The 24,903-nt window shown below is 38.5% G+C and overlaps 1 protein-coding gene across 1 annotated transcript in view; it reads right to left on the bottom strand.

The window, feature by feature from the left end:
* Positions 1 to 24,903, bottom strand: part of PDLIM4 (PDZ and LIM domain 4) — a 100,049-nt gene that overhangs the window by 6,842 nt on the left and 68,304 nt on the right. Inside the window, exon 4 of the mRNA XM_070739297.1 lies at positions 694 to 872. Within this exon, the coding sequence (XP_070595398.1) occupies positions 694 to 872 (179 nt within the window). The remainder of the gene's footprint in view (positions 1 to 693; positions 873 to 24,903) is intronic.

Here is a 24,903-nt window from a genome sequence, read left to right as displayed (position 1 = left end):
TGCAAACACTCTTTTACCCATGATCTGTTGAACAAGTCATAATTTATTGTCATGTTGTAAGCTGTAAATCAGTCTAAAATCTATAACAAAGTGGGTTTGAGATAACTCCAAAACAATTAATGTTATAAATCAATGTGATATGTGTCTTTTAATCAGGCTACCCTGCCTGGGGTGTAACATTCTCAGCCAACACTAGGCAGTAAAAAGGTGGAGAAAATGCCTCTGTTTTGCTGCTATCTACTGGTCACCAGAATTTCTGGAGCCCAAGTAGTGTAGTTTGAACTTTTAGTAAAATAGTTGAAGAGTTGGCTGATTCATTTGGGAAAATAGCGCTGAAATGATTTTTCTCAAGTGTTTAAATCCATGTTAGGTGGTGGCAGGATGCTCTTCAAACAGAAGCACATAGTTGTTTTAGTATGTGTGAAAGGGTGAAGATTTTTACTTGGAAAAATGGTGCAACCCTCCCCGCCCCAACACTTACCTTTTCACACTGGATGTAACCATGTCTGAACGAAAACATCCAGATGACCATTAAATGGATGTTAAAAGTGAGATCTTTCTGCATCTCCCTACTGCCCTCTAGTAATTGCCTGCAGCAATTTTGCAGCGCAGATGCAGTAGCCCTATTTCATTAATTCAATTCAGGCATTTCTAAAAGCAATTCAATTGACATGCACACTTTTTACTCCATACCTCTGGGGACTTGTGAGATGGAGACCACTCATCTGCGAAGGTAAACTAGAATCTGGACTGTTGTTTGCATACAGACGTGAAAGATTATTGTATTGCAAATTTAAGGTCGGCTTGTTGTCTGTTGGACTTCCTCCAGGTGAAAAGGCCATGGGTCTCCTGTTTAGAACAGGTCCGTTATCCTAAACAAAAGAAGAAATCATGATAGGTTGCCCTTGTCCATAATAAACTACCACTTTCAGTAAATGGAGACCCATTAGATGGTCCACCAACTGCAAACAGTAAGTGCCAATGATCTAATTTAAGCAATTTTGAAGAGCAGCAGAAAGTAGTTACACTCAAGTGGAGGCAAAAGTCCAGTCACACAGTAATTACAATCTCCATGCTTAGAAATTGCAATTTTATGACATGCATAAGCAGTGTAAAGATTTTTCTGAAATTTTCCGCAAATACTTTACGGTTTACAGTTTTTCAAATATTTATCTATAAATGAATGCTACTTTTAAAACTAGCTGGTTTTTCTTTTCCATAAGAAGTATTTCTCTAGAACATGTGTTTGTGCCCGAACTGTTTAGAATGGCAAGCCCTGATTAACTATGGACTCCTTATTTCCCAATTTATTTCTTCCTGACTTCTGGGAATGGATCAGTAAATGGCATCAAGCCAGCATGCCTTTCCAACCCCTCAGCTGGTGCCCGGCTATTCCTCTGCACTGCCCAACTCTTGTACAGGAAAAGGAACTAGGAGGGGAACAAATAGAGTCTACATAATCAGGAACGCAGCCAGATTTTTCTGGTAATTCCTTGAACCTAGAAAATGCTTCTGTGGACCTGTTCTTTCCCATTAAAGAGAAAGCAGAGATGGGACAGTCAAATACAAAATTAGTTATGTTTCTGGAACCATGGTGTGCCTCTTATGGAGGAGGAAAGAGGCACTACAATTCTCTTCAGATGGCTGGAATAATAATAATAAGAACAAAGGTCTACAAAGCCCCAATTGAGAAAACAGAAACAAATAGCAAATTCCACTCTACAAAGAAGCTGAAGAAATAGTGGACCACCTAGTTAGCGGCTGCCAGAGGATCACACAGATGGATTACAAACAACATCATGACAAAGTAGCAACAAGGTTGCATTGAAATATCTGCAACAAATAATGTTTGCCTTCAAGCAAGAATTGATGATATCACAGAATAGAAAGTGAAGAAGCTAAAGTGCTCTCAGATTCTGCAATTCAAATAGACAAGCACCTGGCACACAACACTTCACATTTAACAATTCTTGAGAACAAAAAAAGTCTGCATAGTAGATATGTCACTGCCTGGTGACAGCAGAAAAGAAAAAGAACCGGAAAATATAAAGATCCACAAATAGAAATAAAATGATTATGCAAAAGAAAGGAAAACAATACTATCAATTTTATTAGGCTTCTTGGATGCAACCCCCAAAATACTAAGAACATCACTTCAACATCATTGACATGGACAAAATTACCACCAGGCAATTGCAAAAGGCAACTCTGGAATGCCACATACCCTGTGATGGTACCTTAAGCAGCATCAAATAAAAGCATGTGCCTATCTCAGGTCCTTGACAAGGACTAGATAGGTGGATAAAAAACTTTTTTCAGTTTTACCTCACTGCCAGTTCCCTTCCTTACGTGCCCTTGGCTGTGCCTCATGGGAATTATTTTTTATTATTATTATTATTATTATTATTATTATTATTATTATTATTATTATTTAGATTTGTATGCTGCCCCTCTCCGTAGGCTCGGGGTGGCTCACAACAACAATAAAACAATGTACAACAAATCTAATAATTTAAAAATCCCTAAAAAACCCTTATTAAAAAGCACATGCTTTGTGTATAGTTATAGTTTATTAGATTTGTATGCTGTCCCTCTCCGAAGACTCGGGGCGGCTCATAGCATAACAGTAATACAATACATTACAAATCAAATAATAAAAAATTAAAATCAATTTACGAAGGCATTAATAACATAATAAAACCCCTAACTATGCAGTCATACACATTCAACCTAATCTATCATACAGTAAGGCCAAAAACATAATAAAAAAGGGGGGGGGGAGATGGTATGCATGTGCAGTGCCAAAAATCCCCCCCCAAATCTGAAAACTCACTACCAGACTCTCTAATATCATCACCTAGCCCCCAAAACTTTACCCTTACACCAGAGTGCCTTCTGTCCCCTAATGTTTATCTCTTACTAGTATCATGTACTTGACAAAAACAAAAAAATAAAAAAAAAATATGGCAACTACATGCATAGTGCTAGAAACTCGACTTCTGTGCATGCTCAGAATAAAAAATAAATAAATTTCAAAAAAGAAAAGATGGCAGTGCCCATGGATCAGCACCAACCAAACCGATTCCATGACATTATCGTAACATCACCATCAGGTTGCTACTGGTTCAGGCGAACCGGTCCAAACCAGGAGGAATCCACCTCTGATTATAACTTTGAATGATTGCTAAACCAATGGTTCTAAGTAGAGGACTATACCACCAACAAAAATGATCGTCATATATATTTGACTTTCCCCATTAATATATTAAGGTTGCAGTGGGAGAAGAAGAATCAGGATAAGGACACATGCCCAACCTCCTCTCCATAGGACTTTTCTTCCTCTCATTGTACAGAAATCAGGGTGAGACTGTAATGAGTATTTCTCATTTTCTCTGTACCAGGTTTTTTTCCCCTTCCTGAAGTCTAAACAGAGCTAAGGTGATATGTGAAAGATATGAAAGTAAATAAGCAAACTCATGACTTGTTTTAAACAACTGCGCTCAGCATTCATAGAGAGGGAGAGACAGTTCGACTATTTGTCTTTCGGCATTAAAGCTATTGTTTTCCAGATTGCTACTTTAATTAGAAATAGCACATTTTCAAATATTAAACAGGTGTTTTAATTTTCCTGGCTTTATTACCTGTTACACTGAAGGGGAACTGGAATGGCAAGCTGGAAATATGTTTCTTTGGCTACATATTTTAGCCCATAGTTTTCCTATCGTAAATTAGCACAAGAGAAAATAAATAGTTAAAATGTTCAAAAACAAGTAAATGGCAATAAGTATAAAAAAAGAAAATATGAGAGAATATTTGATACAGCTCATTTTGGTTTTACTGAATATTATAAATTTGGTATACAGATTTATTTTCCCTGAAGAGAAAGTTTTTGATTTGTTACCATACTTCCTGCTGAGTCATGTCAACTAGCACACAGGGCCTTTTATCACTGTAATAGTTTTGCCAGATTCTTAGTTTCTGAAAAGAGATTTAATGTTTCTGAAGTGCACAACCCAATTCAGCACCATTTATTTCAGCTTTTTCTCCAGCTGACACAAATATGGCATTTTCAGTGAGTCCTGATAAAGCAAGGAGCGGCATTTGTGTAAACATTTAGCTGCTATGTAATATATTGTATTTTTGGAAGTATAAGACGCACCGTAATATAAAATGCACCTTAGTTTTTGGGGAGGAAAATAGGGAATACCTGCTTAGCAGGTATTCATCTGGCTAGCATCCCTAGTCTGGTCAGCTTCAGCACATTATTTTAGCCCCTGATTAAGGGCTTTAAAAATATTTTGAGAGAGTAACAATGAAAGAGCTTGCAAGCTAGTAAGAGCTGGGAACATCATTAGCACCTGGAAAGAAAGTCTGAGCAAGTAGAGCAATGGAAGAAACCCTGCAAAGACTTATGGCTTGGAAAATATTCTTCTTTGCAGAGAGTAACAATGAAAGAGCTTGCAAGTCGGTAAGAGCTGGGAACATTGTTACCACCTGGTCAGGGCTGGAAAGAAACATTTGGAGCAAGTTAGACCAATGGGAAAAAAACCTGCAAAGATTTAGGGCTTGGAAAACATTCTTCACAGAGAGTAACAATGAAAGAACTTGGGTACATTAATAGCACCTGGTTAGGTCTGGAAAGAAATATCTGGAGCAAGTAAAGCAATGACCCCCCCCCCCTACAAAGACAGGGTTTGGAATACATTCTTGGTAACAATGAAAGAGCTTGCAAGCCAGTAAAAGCTGGGGACATTGTTAGCAACTGGTTAGGGCTGGAAAAAAGAGTCTGAGCAAGTACAGCAATGAAAAGAACCCTGCAAAGACTTAGGGCTTGGAAAACATTCTTTGCAGAGGGAAACAATGAAAGAGCCTGCAAGGTAAGAGCTGGGAATATTATTAATAGCTAGTTAGCGCTGGCGGGGGTGGGGTGGGGAAGCTACATTCAGAGTACAAGACGCACCCTAATTATCAGCCTCTTTTAGGGAGGAAAAAAGTGTGTCATAAACACTGAAAAATGAGTTCATGAGAATACTGCAGCTATAACTTTAAACAAAATGATAGTGCTAACCACTCTTTTAAAAGTACAGAGATTTTAATGGATTTTGTAAGAGAAGGAAATCCATGTTGACAGGATTCACAAAAAATGGATCTAATTCCAAAATCTGATCAGAGCAGAAGAAAATCTAAAAGGCCAAAAAACTTGAAAAACACAACTATATCGTTTTTTCCCTACTGTTTTGAAAATTCTATTTTTGTCATTGTTAAAAATTATATTTCCCACCATTATTGCATGTCAGAAGTCAGAGTTTTCTTGTTTGTATCAATCAAAATAATTCTTGCAATTTAAACAAACATTTATATGAAACACAGCATTACTTCCCTAATTTTCTACAAATCAACAGATATTGTATTGAGAACAATTCTTTTCCAAAGCAGTCACAATATGCAGCTAGCATGTCAAAGAACAAGGGGTTCCTATGATTCATCTTTCAATTCAGAAGAGCCATTCAAGAACCAGTGATGAAGCTGAATTATGTCCCACTGTCCCTGAGTACATGCCTGGAGATTCAGTCCAGGGGTGGGTTCCACTTACTTTCGCCACTAGTTTGCATCACAACCTTTTACATACATGCACATGCTCCGTTCATACAGGTGCATTCCCTTGCGCAATTTGGCTTCCACACATGCTCAGTAGCTGGAATTGGCCCAAAACACAGCTGAGGAGCTGATCAGCTATGCTTCGACTGAAGGAATAAAGGTCAATTTAACCCAAGGGCGGGCAGGAGGGCTCTTTTACAAGCAGCAGAACAGGAAAACCCTTCAAAACAGTAAAAAAATTGCCATTTTTTTTAAAAAAAGATAGTGCCATTGTCATGTCACTAGTGGGCCAATAATGGTTTGGCCAATCTGGTGTGAACCTGGAGGAATCCTTTCCCGATTCAGACCCCTGTGTACCTACCTACTCACCTGTCCCTCAGTTATGCAGTTTCCTTCATAAGGAAGGCAAGAGAGCACAGACACAGAGGAATGCTCAACTGCATGAGGAGGCATCATGGTGAGGAAGAGAAGGAGGAGATAAAGGAGGCTGCTTTTCAACCACAAGTTCTTGTAATCAGAGCTGATTGACTCTCTTCTTCCTGAAAGAGACAAGCTAGGACCACGATGGTGAACCTATGGCAGATGTGCAACAGGTGGCAAGCGGAGCCATCTCTGAGGGCACGTGAGATAGCGCCAGTGCGCATACGTGCACTGGCCAGCTGATTTTTGGCCTTGGAAAAGACCATTTCGCCCTCTGGATGCTTCAGAGTACCATCCCTGAAGCCCTGAAGTGCAAAAAAACCCCACCCAATGAACAAAGTGGAAATTTGAAAGGCAAACATTTGCCGTTGTGTTGTTTTTTGCACTCCGGAGGGTTCAGGTAAGCTTCCCTGAACCCTCTGTAGTGCAAAAAAACAGCACAACGGTAAAACTTTAAGTCTGTTTTTCCAAACTTCCGGTTTCCCTGTTTGGCCATTTTTTTTCACATCCCAGGCTTTAGTGAGGCCTGTGCACAGGGACAGGGGGGATTGTGTGCATGCATGGGGGCAGCAAGTGTGTGTGTGTGCATGTGGAGGGGGAGGGAAGGGGTATGGGCATGTTCAGGCATGTTATCACACCCATACACACCCTTTTGGCACACAAACCAAAAACGGTTCGCCATCACTGGGGTCAGAGAACCCTGAATTTAAGGCACTCCCTGAGAGCCTTACAGTAAGGGAACAACTTCTGTCATTTCTTCTATATTATGTAGCTAGTGTTAAGTCCTTAGCGGAATGAAGGACTGCACTCGTGGGTGAGTAACGACTCTTTATTAATAACAAGTAACGGTTACAGAACTCAGCAAAAGACAACATGGCCTTGCCTGGCAGCTATATATATGCCGGGCTGCCAACCAATCACCTTATAGTATTTTCCCGCCCAGGGAATATGGGGCGGGTACAATGCTTAACTGTCCTCTGGACACAACAGCTAGTTTTTAACTTTGAGCCATGGTAGTCTCCTTGAAAAACCTGGACTCTTTCTGCCTCACTGTCAGCAAGAAATTTCTGGCTATCTTGTGCTTGGAGTGCAGCTTGCTTTCATAAAATTTGTATTGCTTCCTCCCCAGTTAAAAAAATCCTGCCGAAGCCTTGTGAACTGGGACACACAAGGATATTTTATTTTTCAAGAAAAGTTATTCTGTTCTGCAGATGGAAAAAACATTTTGGAGCAACTCTAAAAGGAACAAATTGTAAGTGCATGGGAAGGATCATACAAAACCAGGACCAAATGGAAAACGTTAACATTAAATCTGTCCTAAGACATTTATTGTCTGAATAATTATCTTTAAGAAAACTTTCACTCATACCATCTTGTCTCAGTTCTACTTCAAAGGGACTGCTCATCTAATTCACCGTTACCTTCGTTTAGACTGATAAGCTCAAGAGATAATTTCTTTTCTCTCTGTCCAGTGCTTTTAAAAACAAAGGAACTCCATCACTTAATAAATACATTTAGTGGCCCCCACAGTTATTAAATTTCCATCAACCTGATTTACTCGTAGCCTCTATAAGACTTTTAAAGCTTACATCTGCACCACAGTCTTTCCTTAAGATGGTTGTTTCATTTGCAGAAGTACTTTTCTTAGTAGCTTTACAGTAATGGTAACCAAAGTATTGGATTTCAGAAAAACAAATTTTAATGCAATGGGGGAATATTTAAATAATGAATTAAAGGGGAGGGATAAAATGGCAGGAGCGAGCACCCAGTGGACTGTATTAAAAAAAGCCATCTTAAAAGCCACAAGACTTTATGTAAAGCAAGTAACTAAAGGTAAAAGGAAGAAGAAACCGCTATGGTTTAGCAATGATGTAAGGGCTATAGTCAATGAAAAAAAGGCTGCCTATAGGAGGTATAAAGAGTCTGGAAGTATAGCTGATAGAGAGGTGTATAAAATGAGACAGAAGGAGGCGAAACAGATAATATATGCTGCTAAAGCCTCAAAAGAGGAAGAAATAGCAAAATCTGTAAAGAAGGGGGATAAAACCTTCTTCAGATATATTAGTGATAGGAAGAAGAAAAACTGCAGTATCACAAAGCTTAGTACCGGGAATAATACATGCATTAATGGGAATAAGGAGATCGCTGACCATTTCAATAGCTACTTCTGTTCAGTTTTCTCAAAGGACACCTTACAAAATAATACTATAGAGGGATATAGCATTGCTTCCAGCTGTACGGATTCAGCTCCAGTGATCTTAGAAGCCGATGTCTTAGAAGAACTTGAAAGATTAAAGATAAATAAGGCAATGGGTCCAGATGGCATCCATCCCAGAGTTCTTAAAGAACTCAGATCTGTCATTGCTACCCCCCTGACTGATTTGTTTAACCAATCCCTGTTAACAGGAGATGTTCCTGAGGATTGGAGAATGGCCAGTGTTGTGCCTATCCACAAGAAGGTCAGTAGAGAAGAAGCTGGAAACTACAGGCCAGTTAGCTTGACATCAGTTGTAGTTAAAATGATGGAGACTCTACTCAAAAAGAGGATAAATCAGCATCTAAAAAACAATAACTTATTGGACCCAAATCAGCATGGCTTTACTGAAGGCAAATCGTGTCAGACTAATCTCATTGAGTTCTTTGACTATGTCACAAAGGTGTTGGATCAAGGTGGTGCCGTGGATATTGCCTATCTGGACTTCAGCAAAGCCTTTGATACGGTTCCACATAAAGAGCTGATAGATAAATTAGTGAAGATTGGACTTAATCCCTGGATAGTTCAGTGGATTTCAAGCTGGCTGAAGCATAGACATCAGAGAGTTATTGTTCATGGCGAGTATTCTGAGCAGAGACAGGTTACAAGCGGTGTGCCACAAGGGTCTGTTCTGGGTCCTATTCTTTTTAATATGTTTGTGAGTGACATAGGGGAAGGTTTGGTAGGGAAGGTTTGCCTATTTGCCGATGACTCTAAAGTGTGCAATAGGGTTGATATTCCTGGAGGGGTCTGTAATATGGTAAATGATTTAGCGTTACTAGATAAATGGTCAAAGCAATGGAAACTGCAGTTTAATGTTTCCAAATGTAAAATAATGCACTTGGGGAAAAGGAATCCTAAATCTGAGTATTGCATTGGCAGTTCTGTGTTAGCAAAAACTTCAGAAGAGAAGGATTTAGGGGTAGTGATTTCTGACAGTCTCAAAATGGGTGAGCAGTGTGGTCGGGCAGTAGGAAAGGCAAGTAGGATGCTTGGCTGCATAGCTAGAGGTATAACAAGCAGGAAGAGGGAGATTGTGATCCCCTTATATAGAGCGCTGGTGAGACCACATTTGGAGTACTGTGTTCAGTTCTGGAGACCTCACCTACAAAAAGATATTGACAAAATTGAACGGGTCCAAAGACGGGCTACAAGAATGGTGGAAGGTCTGAAGTATAAAACGTATCAGGAAAGACTTAATGAACTCAATCTGTATAGTCTGGAAGACAGAAGGAAAAGGGGGGACATGATCGAAACATTTAAATATGTTAAAGGGTTAAATAGGGTTCAGGAGGGAAGTGTTTTTAACAGGAAAGTGAACACAAGAACAAGGGGACACAATCTGAAGTTAGTTGGGGGAAAGATCAAAGGCAACATGAGAAAGTATTATTTTACTGAAAGAGTAGTAGATCCTTGGAACAAACTTCCAGCAGACGTGGTTGGTAAATCCACAGTAACCGAATTTAAACATGCCTGGGATAAACATATATCCATTGTAAGATAAAATACAGGAAATAGTAAAAGGGCAGACTAGATGGACCATGGGGTCTTTTTCTGCCGTCAGTCTTCTATGTTTCAGTCTTCCCTGAGAGGATCTTCAGATGTGTTGGAAAATTTGAAAGTCTTTGCTGGCCACACATAGCAACAGACCAATATGACCATGGATTAATACTTTATCATTTGTCATTGAAAATTTGTGTGTGTGTATTGAGGATACAATCTTAAAGGGGGCTTAGTAATATTTTTAATGAATGAAATCATTCATTTATCCATTCTTGCTGTCAGTGAAGGGCATAAAAATATGATTATGAGTCCTCTCATTATCAATTATGATTAAGTTAAGGCTTTCTAAAGACAATGTTAAGAGGAATTATCTCCTGCCATAAAAACAAATTATAACATTATATAAATGATAACAAAATTCATTTCTTCCTATTGTTCATAGTCAAGTATCAGGACACCTGCAAGTATTAACTGCCCCTGTGGAATTGTCTCTGTGCCTGTGAAATACACATGGGTTTTGCGGGAGAGGTGTGTGACCAGTTCTTCTTTCAGAGTCTTCGAGTGCTGGCTGTCTTTATTCCGTACAGTTCCTCTGTGCCTTGTGGAGTCAGGAGACTTTCTATAAAGAAGACTGGGTAAGCATGCAGCGGCCAGCATTTTCGCTTCGAAGCAGTTTTAGACAATTAAAACACAAAAAGAAAAGCATCAAATTAACCGATCCAATATTTAGTCCTGAGCAGCAGATGTTGAAGGGCAGTGGGGGAAACACAGATATATTAAAGGGTTTCTGGGAACAGGCTAAAACTATGAGAAGAGGAAGCTTTATGACCTAAAGATATGAGAAGAGGAAGCAGGGGAAAGATGAGTACCGATAATTTTGCTTGGTGCAGGAGGAAGTAGTTGGATTACCGCTAGGAAAGAGAAACGGGTGTGGGGTGAAGGTCCGGAAGTTCTTGAGAATGATGTTAAAAAGTCTGGGGTGAGAAAAACAACATCCTATGGGTGATCCTGAGTGAAAGAGAGGGAAAAAGAAAGGAAAAACACAACAGTAAGTTCTAAGGATTCTTAAATAAGGTACCTTTTAGCCTCTGTGTCTCCTTGTTTTCTGTTGGCCCAAGAAACTGGGTTCATTTTGCTATTCTGAAGCTTGGACCCAACTGTGCCTTGCACAGAAGGCCAGTCAAGGAATAATGGATAGAAGTTGACCAAAAAAAGATTCAACATGGAAATAAGGAGGAACTTTCTGATGGTGAAAGCAATCAATCAGTACCACAGTTTGCTTGTGGAGGTTGTGAGTGCTCCAACACTGGAGACTTTCAAGGGGAGACAGGACTACCATATGTCCTTGGAGAGTCCTCAGTGAGGGGGGGCATATAAATCCAATAAATGAATGAATGAATGAATGTATGCATGCATGTATGTATATATGTGTGTGTGTATGTATGTATGTATGTATGTATGTATGTATGTATGTATGTCCAAAATGGTGTAGGGACTCCTGCTTGAGTGGACTAGATCAAGGGTCCCCAACCACCGGGCCGCGGACCAGTACTGGGCCGCGAGGCATGTTGCACCGGTCCGTGGAGTCAGCAGCTGCCGGCCCTCATGCCGCCACCCCCCCTCCAGCGCTTCGCCTCCCGCTGGGCAAGAGGCCTCGGGAGGCAGGTTCTGCCGGCCACAGGACGATGGATGGGACAGAGGGGTGGGAAGGACCGAGAGGCTCAAGCCTCTTTTGGCTTCTGCCGCGGGGCGCTTTTGCGTTTTTGGCTGGGGGGAGGCAGGAGGGCCAGCCTGACCCCCTCTCTCCAGCGCTTAGTTCCCGCTGGGCAAGAGGGCTTGGGAGGCAGGTTCTGCCGGCCACAGGACGATGGCGGGAAAGAGGGGCGGGGAGGACCAGCACCCCCATGCTTAATCCCGCCCCCAACCACGCCCCTTTCCACCCCCACTGGGCCATAGAAAAATTGTCTTGATGAAACTGGTCCCTGGTGGAAAAAACGTTGGGGACCACTGGACTAGATAACCTACAAGGTCCCTTCCAACTTTAATAAATAAATAAAAAATTAGGAATTTGAATTATCTTTTAGATTATTTCTATGATTGGTTCACTTACCACACTGGCTTATTTTTGATAGTGCTCATATTTCCCCAACATTCTAAATACGTCCAAAACTCTAAAAAAAACCCTTTTTATTAAGAGAACTAATTGGGCTGCTATAAACTTCAGAATTGTGTATCATTAATTGGCTTTTTTAAATGCAGTGTTTTTGAGCTGCCCTTCTACAATGTTATGTAGATTTCAATTTCCAGAATTTCCCAGATAGCACAATTGTTGCTGGGAATCCGGGGAGTTGAAATGCTTGTATCTAAAGCATGACAAAGTTTTTTTATGGCCTCACACAGATATAATAACTATAGGGAGTCCTTGATTTACAACAGTTCATTTAGTGACCATTCAAAGTTGCAACGGCATTGAAAAAAGTGGCTTATGACCACTTTCCACACTTACGACCATTGCAGTGTCCACATGGTCACGTGAGCAAAATTCCGATGCTTGGCAACTGGTTCCTATTTATGACGGTTGCAGAGTTCTGGAGTCATGTGATCATCTTTTGCAATTTTCTGACAAGGAAAGTTAAGATTCACATAACAACCTTACTAAGGTTGTTACTAACCTAACAACTGCAATGATTCACTTAACAACCATGGCAAGAGAAATCGGGCAAAACTTGCTCAGCAACATAAATGTTGGGCTCATTTGTGGTAATAAGTCAAGGACTATCTGTATTATGTGATTTTTCTATGAATTAAATTAAATATCACTAGCAGTTTTGTTTCATTGCTAGGTAGTTGGAGGTTAATCTGCATACCTCCCTGTTGTTTTATCATTGCTAGAAGAATCACATGTGCCATTGTCTCTAAAATTGCAGGAAGCACAAAGAGACTGAAAATGTTTATGGGACCATAAAATTGCTCCATGGTATTAAAATGTATGTGAGTGAACAGATGTGCTGGTTTCCCAAAGTTAACTATGCCAGAAGAATTACACTAAAATGGAAACACGGTTTTAAAATTGCTGCATGATTTTTATGTCCTCCTGGAATGAGTAATTGTTTGCTAATACTGTAGTTTTCTTCTTAGATGGATGTGATAAATTACGGCTGCCAGAGCAACGCTGACTTCAACATTTGTGGTCCTGCAGAAAAGATGTTCCACTAGAGAAAGGAGCACATCTGAGACGGAAATGGAACATTGTGGCAATGGAACTGGCTTCGGTTTTTGAGGGATTTCCAAATGAAGCTCTTTATCTCACCTGATCTGGCCTAATGATTTCACAGGAAGGATTTTTTAAAAAATGAAGGACGAACAAAGCACTCTACCGTAGGCTAATTGGAACGAGATTTACTCCCTATATCCAATATTCAAAATTGTCTTTGAAAACAGATTGTGTAATCAAGCTGGGAAGCACTTTGGATTCAATTTCCAAAAGGTATTTCTGAGCAAGTGGGCACTCAAATATAACTTTTGTCTACAACACCTTAAAGCAGCCAAGCCCCTTGAAAGACCCTAGAAAGAGTGCGAAGAAGAGCAACAAAGATGATTAGGGGACTGGAGACATATAAAAAATGGTTGCTGAAATTAGATATGCTTAGTCCGATGAAAAGAAGGACTAGGGGAGACATGATAGCAGTGTTCCAATATCTCAGGGGTTGTCACAAAGACGGAGTCAGGCTATTCTCCACAGCACCTGAGTATAGGACAAGGAGCAATGGATGGAAACTAATCAAGGAGAGAATTCAACTTAGAACTAAGGAGAAATTGCTTGACAGTTTGAACAATTAATCAGTGAAACAACCTGCCTCCAGAAATTATGAATACCCCAACACTGGAAGTTTTAATAAAAAGATTGGATAACCATTTGTCTGAAATGGTATAAGGCAGTGATGGTGAACCTCTGGCATGTGTGCCGGAAGTGGCATGCAGAGCCAGCTTTCCGGGCACACCAGCCATCGCTGATTGCTCTTCCAGATTCTAGCGTGCACATGCATGCTGGCCAATGGATCTTCACATGTGCCAGAGCACCGAAAACTGGAAGAGCAGCTCCCTGGTGTCCATGCGTGTGCTGCGAAGCTAAGCTTTGGGTTTCCGGTGCACGCATGTGCGCCGGCCAGGTGGTCTTCATTCACACATGCCTGCCAGAAACCAGAAGACAGTTGACCAGCATGCATGTGCATGCCAGAAACCAGAAGCCCAGCTTCCTAGCGCACACATACACACCAGGGAGCTGCTCTTCTGGTTTCTGGTGCTCCCTGTGCACATGCCCGCTCCTGTTTTGGCAATCAGTGGCCAAAAGATTTGCCAATACAGTGGAACCCCGACATAAGAGCTGCTCTACTTAAGAGCAACTCGAGATAAGAGCTGGGAGAGATATTTTTGTTCTACTTACAAGCCCAAATTCGAGATACAAGCGCCAAGGAGCTGTCTCCTGAAGCCAAACGCTAACTTCCGCGTTCGGCTTCAGGAGACAGCTGCGAAGCGGCGCGCGTGTTTTAAAAGGTTGCAGCCGGCCTGGGGGGCTCGGGGGGGTGCTTGCAGCTTTCTTTCTTGCTCTTTTTCTTTCTCTCTTTTACCTTCCCTTCCTCTATTTCTTCTTTTCTTTCTCCTTCCCACCTTCTTCCCTCCCTCCCTCCCTTCACTCATTCCTCTATTACTCTCCCCTTTCATAAGTTTCCTTGCTTCCTTCCTCTGTTCCTGTCCCTTCCCCCTTTCTTTCTTTCTTTCTTTCTTACTCTTTTTCTTTCTCTCTTTTACCTTCCCTTCCTCTATTTCTTCTTTTCTTTCTCCTTCCCACCTTCTTCCCTCCCTCCCTCCCTTCACTCATTCCTCTCTTACTCTCCCCTTTCATAAGTTTCCTTGCTTCCTTCCTCTGTTTCTGTCCCTTCCCTCTTTCCTTCCTTCCTTCCCACCCTCCGTCCATTCATTCACCCATTCCTCTCTTGATCGCTTAAAGCCGGTCCCTGGTGCAAAAAGGGTTGGGGACCTCTGTCCTACAGGATTGGGTGGCAGAGAAGTTGAACATATGTAAATTTAAAAGTTTAAGAAAGTTTACAAGTTAAGTGAAAGAAACTTCATTATTCATTTATATGTACATGTACATTTCTTCATTAAAAACATGTCTTTCTGCATAATTTAGACTAACTTTGTGAGTTTTTTGAGGGCTGGAACCAATTAAAATTATTTACATTAATTCCTATGGGGAAAAGTCGTTCGAGATAAGAGCTGTTCGACTTAAGAGCCCAGGTCCGGAACGAATTAAACTCGTATCTCGAGGTACCACTGTACTGGTATAGGGTTTCCTGCCTAAGCAGGGGGTTAGAGTAGAAGACCTCCAAGGTCCCTTCCAACTCTGTTATTCTATTCTAAAACAATCTGATTTCAGGAAATGGCTCTCATACATCCCAAAACACCTTTTAAGAATCAGATCCAAATCCCTAGTGTACATATTGTAGTAGTAGTAGGAGTTGTTGTAGTAGGAGTTGTACAGTAGTTGTATTACTGCCAATAGATAAATCATTATATCAAAAGCCAAGTTAAGTGTTATCCCTGTAGAGATGTTTCACTTGTATGATGAATTCAAAGATATTAGATTTCCCGTTCATTAAGATATCAATTCTATAAGCTTTATGTCTTCAGCAGCATCGGGCTTGGTAAGTTTCCAGAAGTGGGGGATGAGATCACACAATTGCTTTCCCTCATTCCTGGTTGATCTGAAAAAGGATTATTGCTATACAAATGTAAATCCTTTTGTCCTAGAATTAGTAAGGTAACCTGTCATATCACAAAAAATGTCAGAGGACAAAAAAAGAACGATAAAACGTGAATAAAGGGGATGTTTAAAAAAGATTTAACAATAGGAATAAATTAGAAAAGCATACTATGAGCTTTTCCCTGCAAATCTGGGTACCATAATTTTGCTTGTGAATAGGCTCCACTAAAGCTAGTGAAACTTTTGTGTAGCGCTCCTTAGGATTGGGATGAGAACATTAAATATTTAATTTTGCAAAAATCATTTGTAAATGGACAAGAAGAACACATCTGGAAGGTAATTATGTGCATATGTATGTGCAAATGGGTTCTTTATAAACAGACAGCAAAGCATCTGTGCCAAGAAAAGAAATTACTTACAATCTAAAACTTCAAGTTATTCTAACATTTTCTTTCCAACCAGTTTCCCAGGCAGACAATCTGTTAACTTTCTACTAATTTCAGCATCAATTTCTCAGCTATATATGCCACTTTTGGTATTTACTAAATATTTACTAATTCAGAGATTAGTCCACACAAATAAATCAATCAATCAATTTATTTATTTATCTTTCATATTTCTGAACTGCCCATCTCCCTCAAAGAAGAGCTCCTACAGTATATGACCTCTATATGAATGTTTTATTTTTAGGAGACAAACAATATCTTTGGGAGACTTAACAATTTATAAGAATAAATATTCTGTATCTATATTCTATCCTTTATCTACATACCTGAGAAATGTTTCAATAGGTATTATTCTTCATTGTTGTGTATATTCAATAGACAAGGTTTCAATTTGAACTTTGTGAACAAGATGACTGACTGAAGGTAAGTGGAAAAATGTGGTTTTATTTTTCTATTCAACTCAGAAAATCTGCCTTAGGGGTCATACAGTATAAACAAGGTCTACCAGGAATAGTAAAAATGGAAAACCAACAATAGTCCTTTGTACATAGCAAAAAGAGCCTTTTCAGTCATAGATTAGCAATTCTGCATATCACCATATGCATCTCTAAAAGAACAGCAGCCACAAAATTATTTCAGAACCGCTGTCAAGTTCAGACATTAATCTTTCCTGATATTTTTTTTCCATTTTAGAATAATTGAGGCATTCCATGATCAATGGAACATGAAATAATTAAGTCATCTTATTTCATCTCAAGAATATTCTTGACATGAAAACAATTTATAGTGACACTATTTTATTTCCTTAAAACTGAAATTCATAAACAAAAAACCCCAAATATGCTGATAAAATGTATTAAAATTTATTTAATAAGCTTTAGTATTCCTTCCTTCCTTCCTTCCTTCCTTCCTTCCTTCCTTCATTCATTCATTCATTCATTCATTCATTCATTCATTCATACTTCTATACCACCCAATCCTGAAGGACTCAGGGTGGCTTACCACAATATAAAAATACAAATACAATAATAAAGAAGTTTCAAGGAAAATCTAAAACTGTAAACCCCAATTAAAAAACCCCCATAACTCAACCAATCCAGGCAACACACATACATACAATATAATTGGCCATGACAGATGTCAATTTTATGGCCCCCAGGTCTGCTGGCACAGCCAGATCTTCATGGGGTGGGAGCAGTATGGACATCGAGTAGGGAGTTGGTTCCATAAAGCCGGGGAGGCCACAGTGCAGGCCCTCCCCCATGGTCCTGCCAACCTGCATTGCTTAGTTGACGGAACCCGGAGGAGACCAACTCTGCATAATCTTATTGGTCTCTGGGAGGTATGCCAGGGAATTTAAATATTTCCTGTCAATAAGACACAAGAAATGGTTCAAATTCAACTCTACAATTCATGCTGCTATTCTCCATTAGACTGCTTCACAGAGATACTGTACCATGTGTTACTCTATGCACAAATTTGTAGTACACATAATGTTCTAGTTTCAATATACAGTTTCAACCAATAGAATTTAGCAAAGAAAAAGAATACTTTATATAAAAAAAGAAACATACATTAAAAGGAGGGCCTTCTAATGAAGCATTTAGAGCTTTACAATTGACTTAGATTAAACTAGCTGAACGATACAAACATATTTTAAATGATTCCTAGAATTTTAAATCAACATGAAAGCTAAATTTTAAGAAAAGCATTAGTACCAAGTAAACCAATTTTCATGTTAACATCTGTGCAAGGGCGAAAATGTGAAATCAAAAAGTATGTAAAAAGAAATAAGCAACCTTCTTTTAATGTTTTGCAAATAGTTTATTATGTCTTATAGTTTAATTATAGAGAATCAACATAAATTTAAACCGCACAGTACTAGAGTTTAAAATTTTCTGACATACAGAACATTAAATTCAAAGACAACTGCCTAAAAGGAAATCTGTGGGTTTAAAGAACTGAAGTAAAAACATTTGCATATAAACCTTTTCTTGGAAATCAGAAATACTTCCTAATTTTCTTTTTATAATCATATCTTCTAGTAGATTTTGAGGGTATCAGCAATATATCTGTTTGTTTTCTCCACTCACTGGGATTTATACATACGATACTTTTTAAAAAAACCTGTACTTTATGATCTTGCCAGAGGTTTATTTTTATCAGTGAAGATATAACTTCAGTGAGCAAAATAATCTTTTGAAATTAATGCTATGTCATTTTCTGTTGCTTTTTAAGTCTCCCATTTCCTTTTCTACATTTAGGAATACACATGTGGAGCAATCAACTTTTTCTGGACTCTCATAGTTCATGATATCAATATTTTATATTTTATATGTGTATTATTTTATATAAAATGCACTGAATAAATATATACAGTACTTAAAATGTACTAAAGCTATAGCTATGCTCCTGATGTCTAAGCCATTCCATTATTGGATCAGTAGATTTTATACTGATCTTCAGAACTTTGTTCTGATTTATACATGAGTATCTCTTGATGCAAAGAAACTAGCTTTAAACTGAAAAGGGAACATATTCCTTACTACTGTTTCCAGGTTAAAAGCTAGCTTTCCCTCTTGTTGGGTTCTTAGTTCCTGTGTGTTCTTTTTTTGTTTCTTTTCTTTAAGGTCCTATTTTTACCTTCCTTTTGTTTTCTGCTTTATTTACTTGTTATTTTTCATTTGGTATGTATGCTGGTTTGCCTAAAATGTAGACCTGACAATTCATTCTGAAGTAACTATATAGATGCTTTTTCACAGCCTACCCAATAACTAGCTTAGTTCATGACAACTGTCCTGTGCCTTGTAAAATATCTTAAGAAAATCCAAATACTTAAAATAAATCAAGTCAAAAGGAAATAACCAGCAGTTTTTAAGATGTTTGCTCAAAAGTATACTAGAGGTGATTATGCTTTAAACATTTTTAAACATTATCCATTAACCATTTCAGGAAGCTTTATCCGTATGGAAATATTTAGTAAATATGGTGTTGCAGAATCCTAAATGGTTTGTAAGTATGAAAAAATATTTAACTTAAATTATGTTTGTTCCAGTAGTGGGCAGCCAAAATTTTTACTGCCACACGGTGGGTGTGGCTTTTTTGTGGGTGTGGCTTGATGGTCATGTGACTGGGCAGGAATGGCTTGCCGGCCATGTTTACTAGGTGAGAATGACTTGAATGATCATCATTGTTCAAGTGAACTGTTAAGTCATTGACTTACAACCTCACCATTGTCGCTCTCTGGAGTGACAATTTGCTTCGGGTTTCCCCCGCTCTCCTGCCTGGGTCACTCCCTGCCTCAGGCTGGGTAGCTAGGTGACCGTGTGTCAATCAGCCCTGCAACCCCTGCTCTTCCTGCAGTTTTCGGAGGAGGACGGGAGGGTGGGTGGGATGGTCAGCTGGAGCTGGGCACACAGGTTCATTTATGTTGTGAGCCGCCCTGAGTCCTCAAAGAGGAGCAGCATACAAATCCAATAAATAAATAAATAAATTTCCACTGGTGAAACTGCATTCCACCCCATCCTGCCTACTGCCCACCCCTGGTTTGTTCTTACATTTATTCTGTAAAATTGTGAATAAAGAAAGGATACTGTAAGTGAATAATATCCCTATCTTTCAGACTTAACCAACAGGATAGAAATGAGTTTCCATAAATTTGAATTTATGATACCCTTTTATTGATTACTGAATGAACCTAACTAGCATCCATTTCCTATACTAGCACAATTCTCTTTTCCTCAGTTTTTTTTCTCTTGTAATATTGTCTGGAAAAAACAGTTAGGAAGGTTTTACCTAACATTTGGAGTTCAAATGCTTAATCATGTTATCCAAATTAATGAACAGTAATTAATGTTCAACTATAATTTGGGTTATAAAATCATAGTGTTAGAGATTTTTTGTTTTGGGAAGTACTCTTTACAAAGACATAAATAAAATGGTTACCAGAGAGTGCAGGGATGTGGTTGGTGATATCATCAAGAGAATAGATGCAATTCTTGGCCTGCTGTTTTTATTTGGGATAATTCCTTCATTATATAGGCCAAGCCTTGCAGAAATAGAACACATGTGTTTTATTCTTCCTCCATCCAACTGCCAAAACTTCTTCCCATGGGAAAAAGAAACATATCACTGAAAATTGACAATATAATCCTAATTTTAGTAGTACAATATTGAGTGGGCCAGGGTCTACAAACGTGGGACTGGGTAACATTTGTACACAACACAGTATATAGACAACACGTTGCCAAATTCTGTATTATGTTTGTGGCTATTTTCTGTTCAGAACTCTTTGTTTCCTTCTTCAGGCCTACTGAGAGTATTATAAGAGTACAAACACTCCTTGACTTTCCATTCAACCATTGAAAGTTACAACGGCACTGAAAAAAGCCACTTATGGTTGTTTTTCACACTTATAACCATTGCAGCCTTCCCACGGTCATTTGATCAAAATTTTGATGCTTGGCAATAGGCATGTACTTATGATGGTTGCAGATCCCAGGGTCACCTTTTGCAATGTTCTGACAAGCCGAGTCAATGGGTGAACCAAGATTCTCTTAATAACTATTTGTATTGTATTTGTATTTATTAGATTTGTATGCCGCCCCTCTCCGAAGACTCGGGGCGGCTAACAACAATATAAAAAGACAATGTAAAGAAATCTAATATTAAAACAATCTAAAAAAAACCCCAATTTAAAGAACCACTCATACATACAAGCATACCATGTATAAATTCTATAAGCCTAGGGGGAGGGGAAATTTCAATTCCCGCATGACTGACGACAGAGGTGGGTTTTAAGGAGCTTGCGAAAGGCAAGGAGGGTGGGGGCAACTCTGATATCTGGGGGGAGCTGGTTCCAGAGGGTCGGGGCCACCACAGAGAAGGCTCTTCTCCTGGGTCCCGCCAAACGACATTGCTTAGTCGACGGAACCCGGAGAAGGCCAACTCTGTGGGACCTAACCGGTCGTTGGGATTCATGCGGCAGAAGGTGGTCCCGGAGATAATCTGCAGCCTTCCCACAGTCATATGATCAAAATTTTGATGCTTGGCAACAGGCATGTACTTATGATGTTTGCAGGATCCCAGGGTAATGGGTTCACCTTTTGCAACCTTCTGACAAGCCGAGTCAATGGGGGAGCCAAGATTCTCTTAACAACTATGTTACTAAGTTAAGAATAGAATAGAACAGAACAGAACAGAATTTTATTAGCCAAGTGTGATTGGGTACACAAAAAAATTGTCTTGGTGCATATGCTCCCAGTGTACATAAACCTGCTGTGATTCACTTAACAACTATTTTGCTTAGCAATGGAAATTTTGATCTCAATTGTGGCTGTAAGTCGAGGTAGATATAACTGCTGCTTATTCTCCCAAAGCAGTTCGCTTTATTCCGCCAGGGTCATAGAATGGGAAGGTAGATGGGAGATGGCTAGGCTTGAAGACGTGATCTGTAGGACACAGATTATTGGCAGTTTTCATTCCATTTTACCAACAATAGGTTTTATAGAAATTGATTGGTTCATGATAACATTTTCCACAATGTCATTTACAAAACTTTTCACAGTAATTTTAACCAAATTTGAAAATGTGATGACCTGTAAAAACCCTCATGTAGGTAGGCTGGTTTATGGTTGAAAACTCTAGCCAGAGGCAGAATGTCAGAATGTCATAGAAGCAGTTCAATGCATCGGGAGAGCCCTGTCTTTTGAAATGTTGTCTCATTCTTGATATTTGTCCAGTTGTAGAATTATTTTCGAAACAACTAAGAAACTAGATTGCTAAAATGTTCCATGTACTCCTTTGAAATGTTTTAGTTGAATCATCTTCAGACTGCAGATATAGCGCCTTGAATGGAAGATCATACAAACCAGTCTCCATTTTCCAATAAATGTATATAAACAATGTGAGTTAAATTCAGAATGATGTACTTGAATGGGGATATTGGGATTTAATTGTTTAGACTGCTGTGAAATTTATGGCGTACATTTTTTTTCCAGTGACATGTGAAATCTACCATGCAAGCGTATGTGTTTTTCATCAGATAACTTATCATAAAAGAAAAGGTGCTTCTGCAAAATCGCATTTTGCAAGATTTAGCAGTTCATTGCTTAAATGGTAGTTTTAGCATGAAACTGTTGCTTGAAATGATTGTCCATGTGATAAATTTCTCTATTGACATTTGATGTTTAATAAAATTAATTTATATCTTTTTTTTCCAAAGCTATACAATTAGAGTTGATTTATTTACTTATATTAGCATCAGCTCTTTCATACTTCAGTCACAATTTCTATTGAAAAAACCCCCAGACTATTTATTTTGATAATTAATGTCAATAGGCAGAAGACATGGAAACAGTTGAACACATTTCAAGCTCATCTATGTTAACTTGTGACAAAGTGGTTAAGTTGCAAATTGTTATGATGCACTTGGTTCAGAATGCAGATGCAGTGGGCTGAACTGAAACTGAATTCAACTCCAGCACAGGCACATACAACACTACATATTATTGCCTATATATAGCAATAGCAACAGTATTTAGACTTACATACCACTTCACTGTGCTCCAGCAAGTCTCTATATCTTTCTTTCCTTTTGCAAACCAAGGGAACCCTGAAAGCATCTGCTTCTGGCTTTAAGCTACATACAATTCTAAACAAGGGCATCTATGAATTGTTTGTGGTTTCAAAATAAGTCATCATCAAAATAATCATACTAGAATCTTAATTAGTTTTTAAAAAGTACATTTCTCCAAAACTGCTTTACTTGATTTTGATTTTGCATGTGTGAATTGATTCACAATAGCTTGGCATTTTATGTGCGAAGAGACTGCAGTTGGATAGGATGGGAAAATGTAGTCTATTTTAAAGCCAGAAATGAATGCTTCTGTCTCAAGAGAATAGGTGGAGAGAGAGGTGAGCGTAATGCTTACTGGAATATTATTTCCTGTTTCATGCAAATTTTATCTTTTAATCTCAGATGGAGACTTGAAAATCTGGTGATTAATTGTTAAGTATACTGGAAGTGATGCCTTTCCATACAGGTCTGTGGAGCAAAATGTTTCGTAACTTTTAAGAATGTTCTCCATTTTGCATAATTCATATTGCCAAGGTTAATCTCATCTGACCTGTTTGGGGAAGCCTGTTTCAGGATGTGCCTGATAAGGCTGCCTCTATAACTTAAAATTCTTAAAAAGATGATCATGTTATGTATGGAGAAGACCAATGGAATGCCTATTACCATAGAAACACTCTCCCAAACAAACTAATTGCACCCACTCATGTTTTAATATATTCCATTTTTTTTGGATCTAAGGTATGCTTTCTCAGATGTGAGCTTTCATAAGCAATGTCTTAATATGGAGTAGCTTCTTTCATGTAGAATTGTGGGTGGCTGAAAAAGGAAAGTTGGCACATTTTCAAACAAAGGGGAAACTCTGCAGAGTTTATTTAAGTTCACATTTAAACTGCTCAAATCCTTTCTTTGAACGATGCTGCTCCGACCCAAACTATTTGGTCCAACAAAAGATATCATTTAATACACGGGTCCCTTATCATTAAAATGGGATTAATTCACTTTCTGTTCCCATGTCAAAACTCCAGTTGTTCTGCTTTCAACTCCAGATGCACATAATGAAGTTTTCGCAATGATGCAGAAACCTTTTCTTCTGAAATGCATCTGAAGATGCTAACATATTTCTGTATCTATGATCTAGGTCAAATGGAAAGCGTACATGACAATGTCTTCTCTTTGATAAAGTAGTAATTATTTTCTTCCCCTGATAATCAGCCAATGTTTATTTTTTGTACTACTTATAACAGCTCTTTCCGTTGTCCTTTGCTCAGCACTTTGTTCTTTGTTTAGAATTGTCAGGCAACTCACTCATGCATCTCTAGTAAAAGAAACATTTACAAAGAAGAATTCTTCATTCTTCAGAGCAAACAATGGTGCTCTGTTAGCAGAAAGCTTATGTCCCATGTATTTTCACTGTACTCTGATTCGTACTAGAGAACAACTCTATAATGTTATTCTACTATCTTATGGAACCATCTTACAAACATTGTTCAAATGCAACCGAAATTATATTTAGCAGGATTTATGTGGTTATAATATTTAATGAATGCTGTAATCCATGTAATACTTTTTCAGAAGTAGTTTAAAGGATCAGGGAATACATGAATAAATTTTCTTTCTGTTAAAAAACAATTACTTTAAATTTTTTAATTAATTACTTTTAAATTTACTTTTAAAAATATTAAATTCACTAGCAAGGAAGCTACATTTAGAAACTTCTTTTCTTGCTATAGAACCATATTTTAATAGTTAATAGTTCCCCCCACTACAATAGATTTATTCAATTTTAAGCAAAAAATAGTTAAAGAGCAGAAATTTAGGACCCTATCAAAATAATCCCAGCTAACAGTTGTGAAGTGCATGCTTTTCTGCATCTAAATGTAATGCTTCTTATCTAGTAATAATAGTAGAGTCTCACGCAATTGAAATTGTTAATTCATATTGAAAGAAAAGAAATCCAGTTAACATAAAAAAGAATAAATATGTAATTCTGTTTACATTATATGTAAAATAAAAGGGGGGAAAGTGTGATTTGCACACAGATATTTTATAGTTTCTCATATTGTAAAACCATTCATTCATTCACTCACTCATTCATTCTGTTTGTCACTTATTATCTTGTCATGAAAAAAACAATTTTTTACAAAGGAACTATCCCCTCCCCAGAAGCCTATTGTTTATGTACCAAGTCTACAATTCTTATCTATATGAAAATCTGGGTGTTTTTCCCACCACCACCGCCCAGTTGTTACTTTGAAATGTGAAGTACTCAATTTACAGCTCTTCCGCAGCATATCCAATTTGAGTCTCACTTTCATAATTTAGTTAAAAGGAAAATAAATTC

This window comes from Erythrolamprus reginae, chromosome 2 (assembly GCF_031021105.1).
Source record: "Erythrolamprus reginae isolate rEryReg1 chromosome 2, rEryReg1.hap1, whole genome shotgun sequence".
NCBI classification, from domain to species: domain Eukaryota; kingdom Metazoa; phylum Chordata; class Lepidosauria; order Squamata; family Dipsadidae; genus Erythrolamprus; species Erythrolamprus reginae.
Note: the sequence above shows the minus strand (reverse complement) of the source record. Positions and strands in the feature narration are given on the sequence as shown.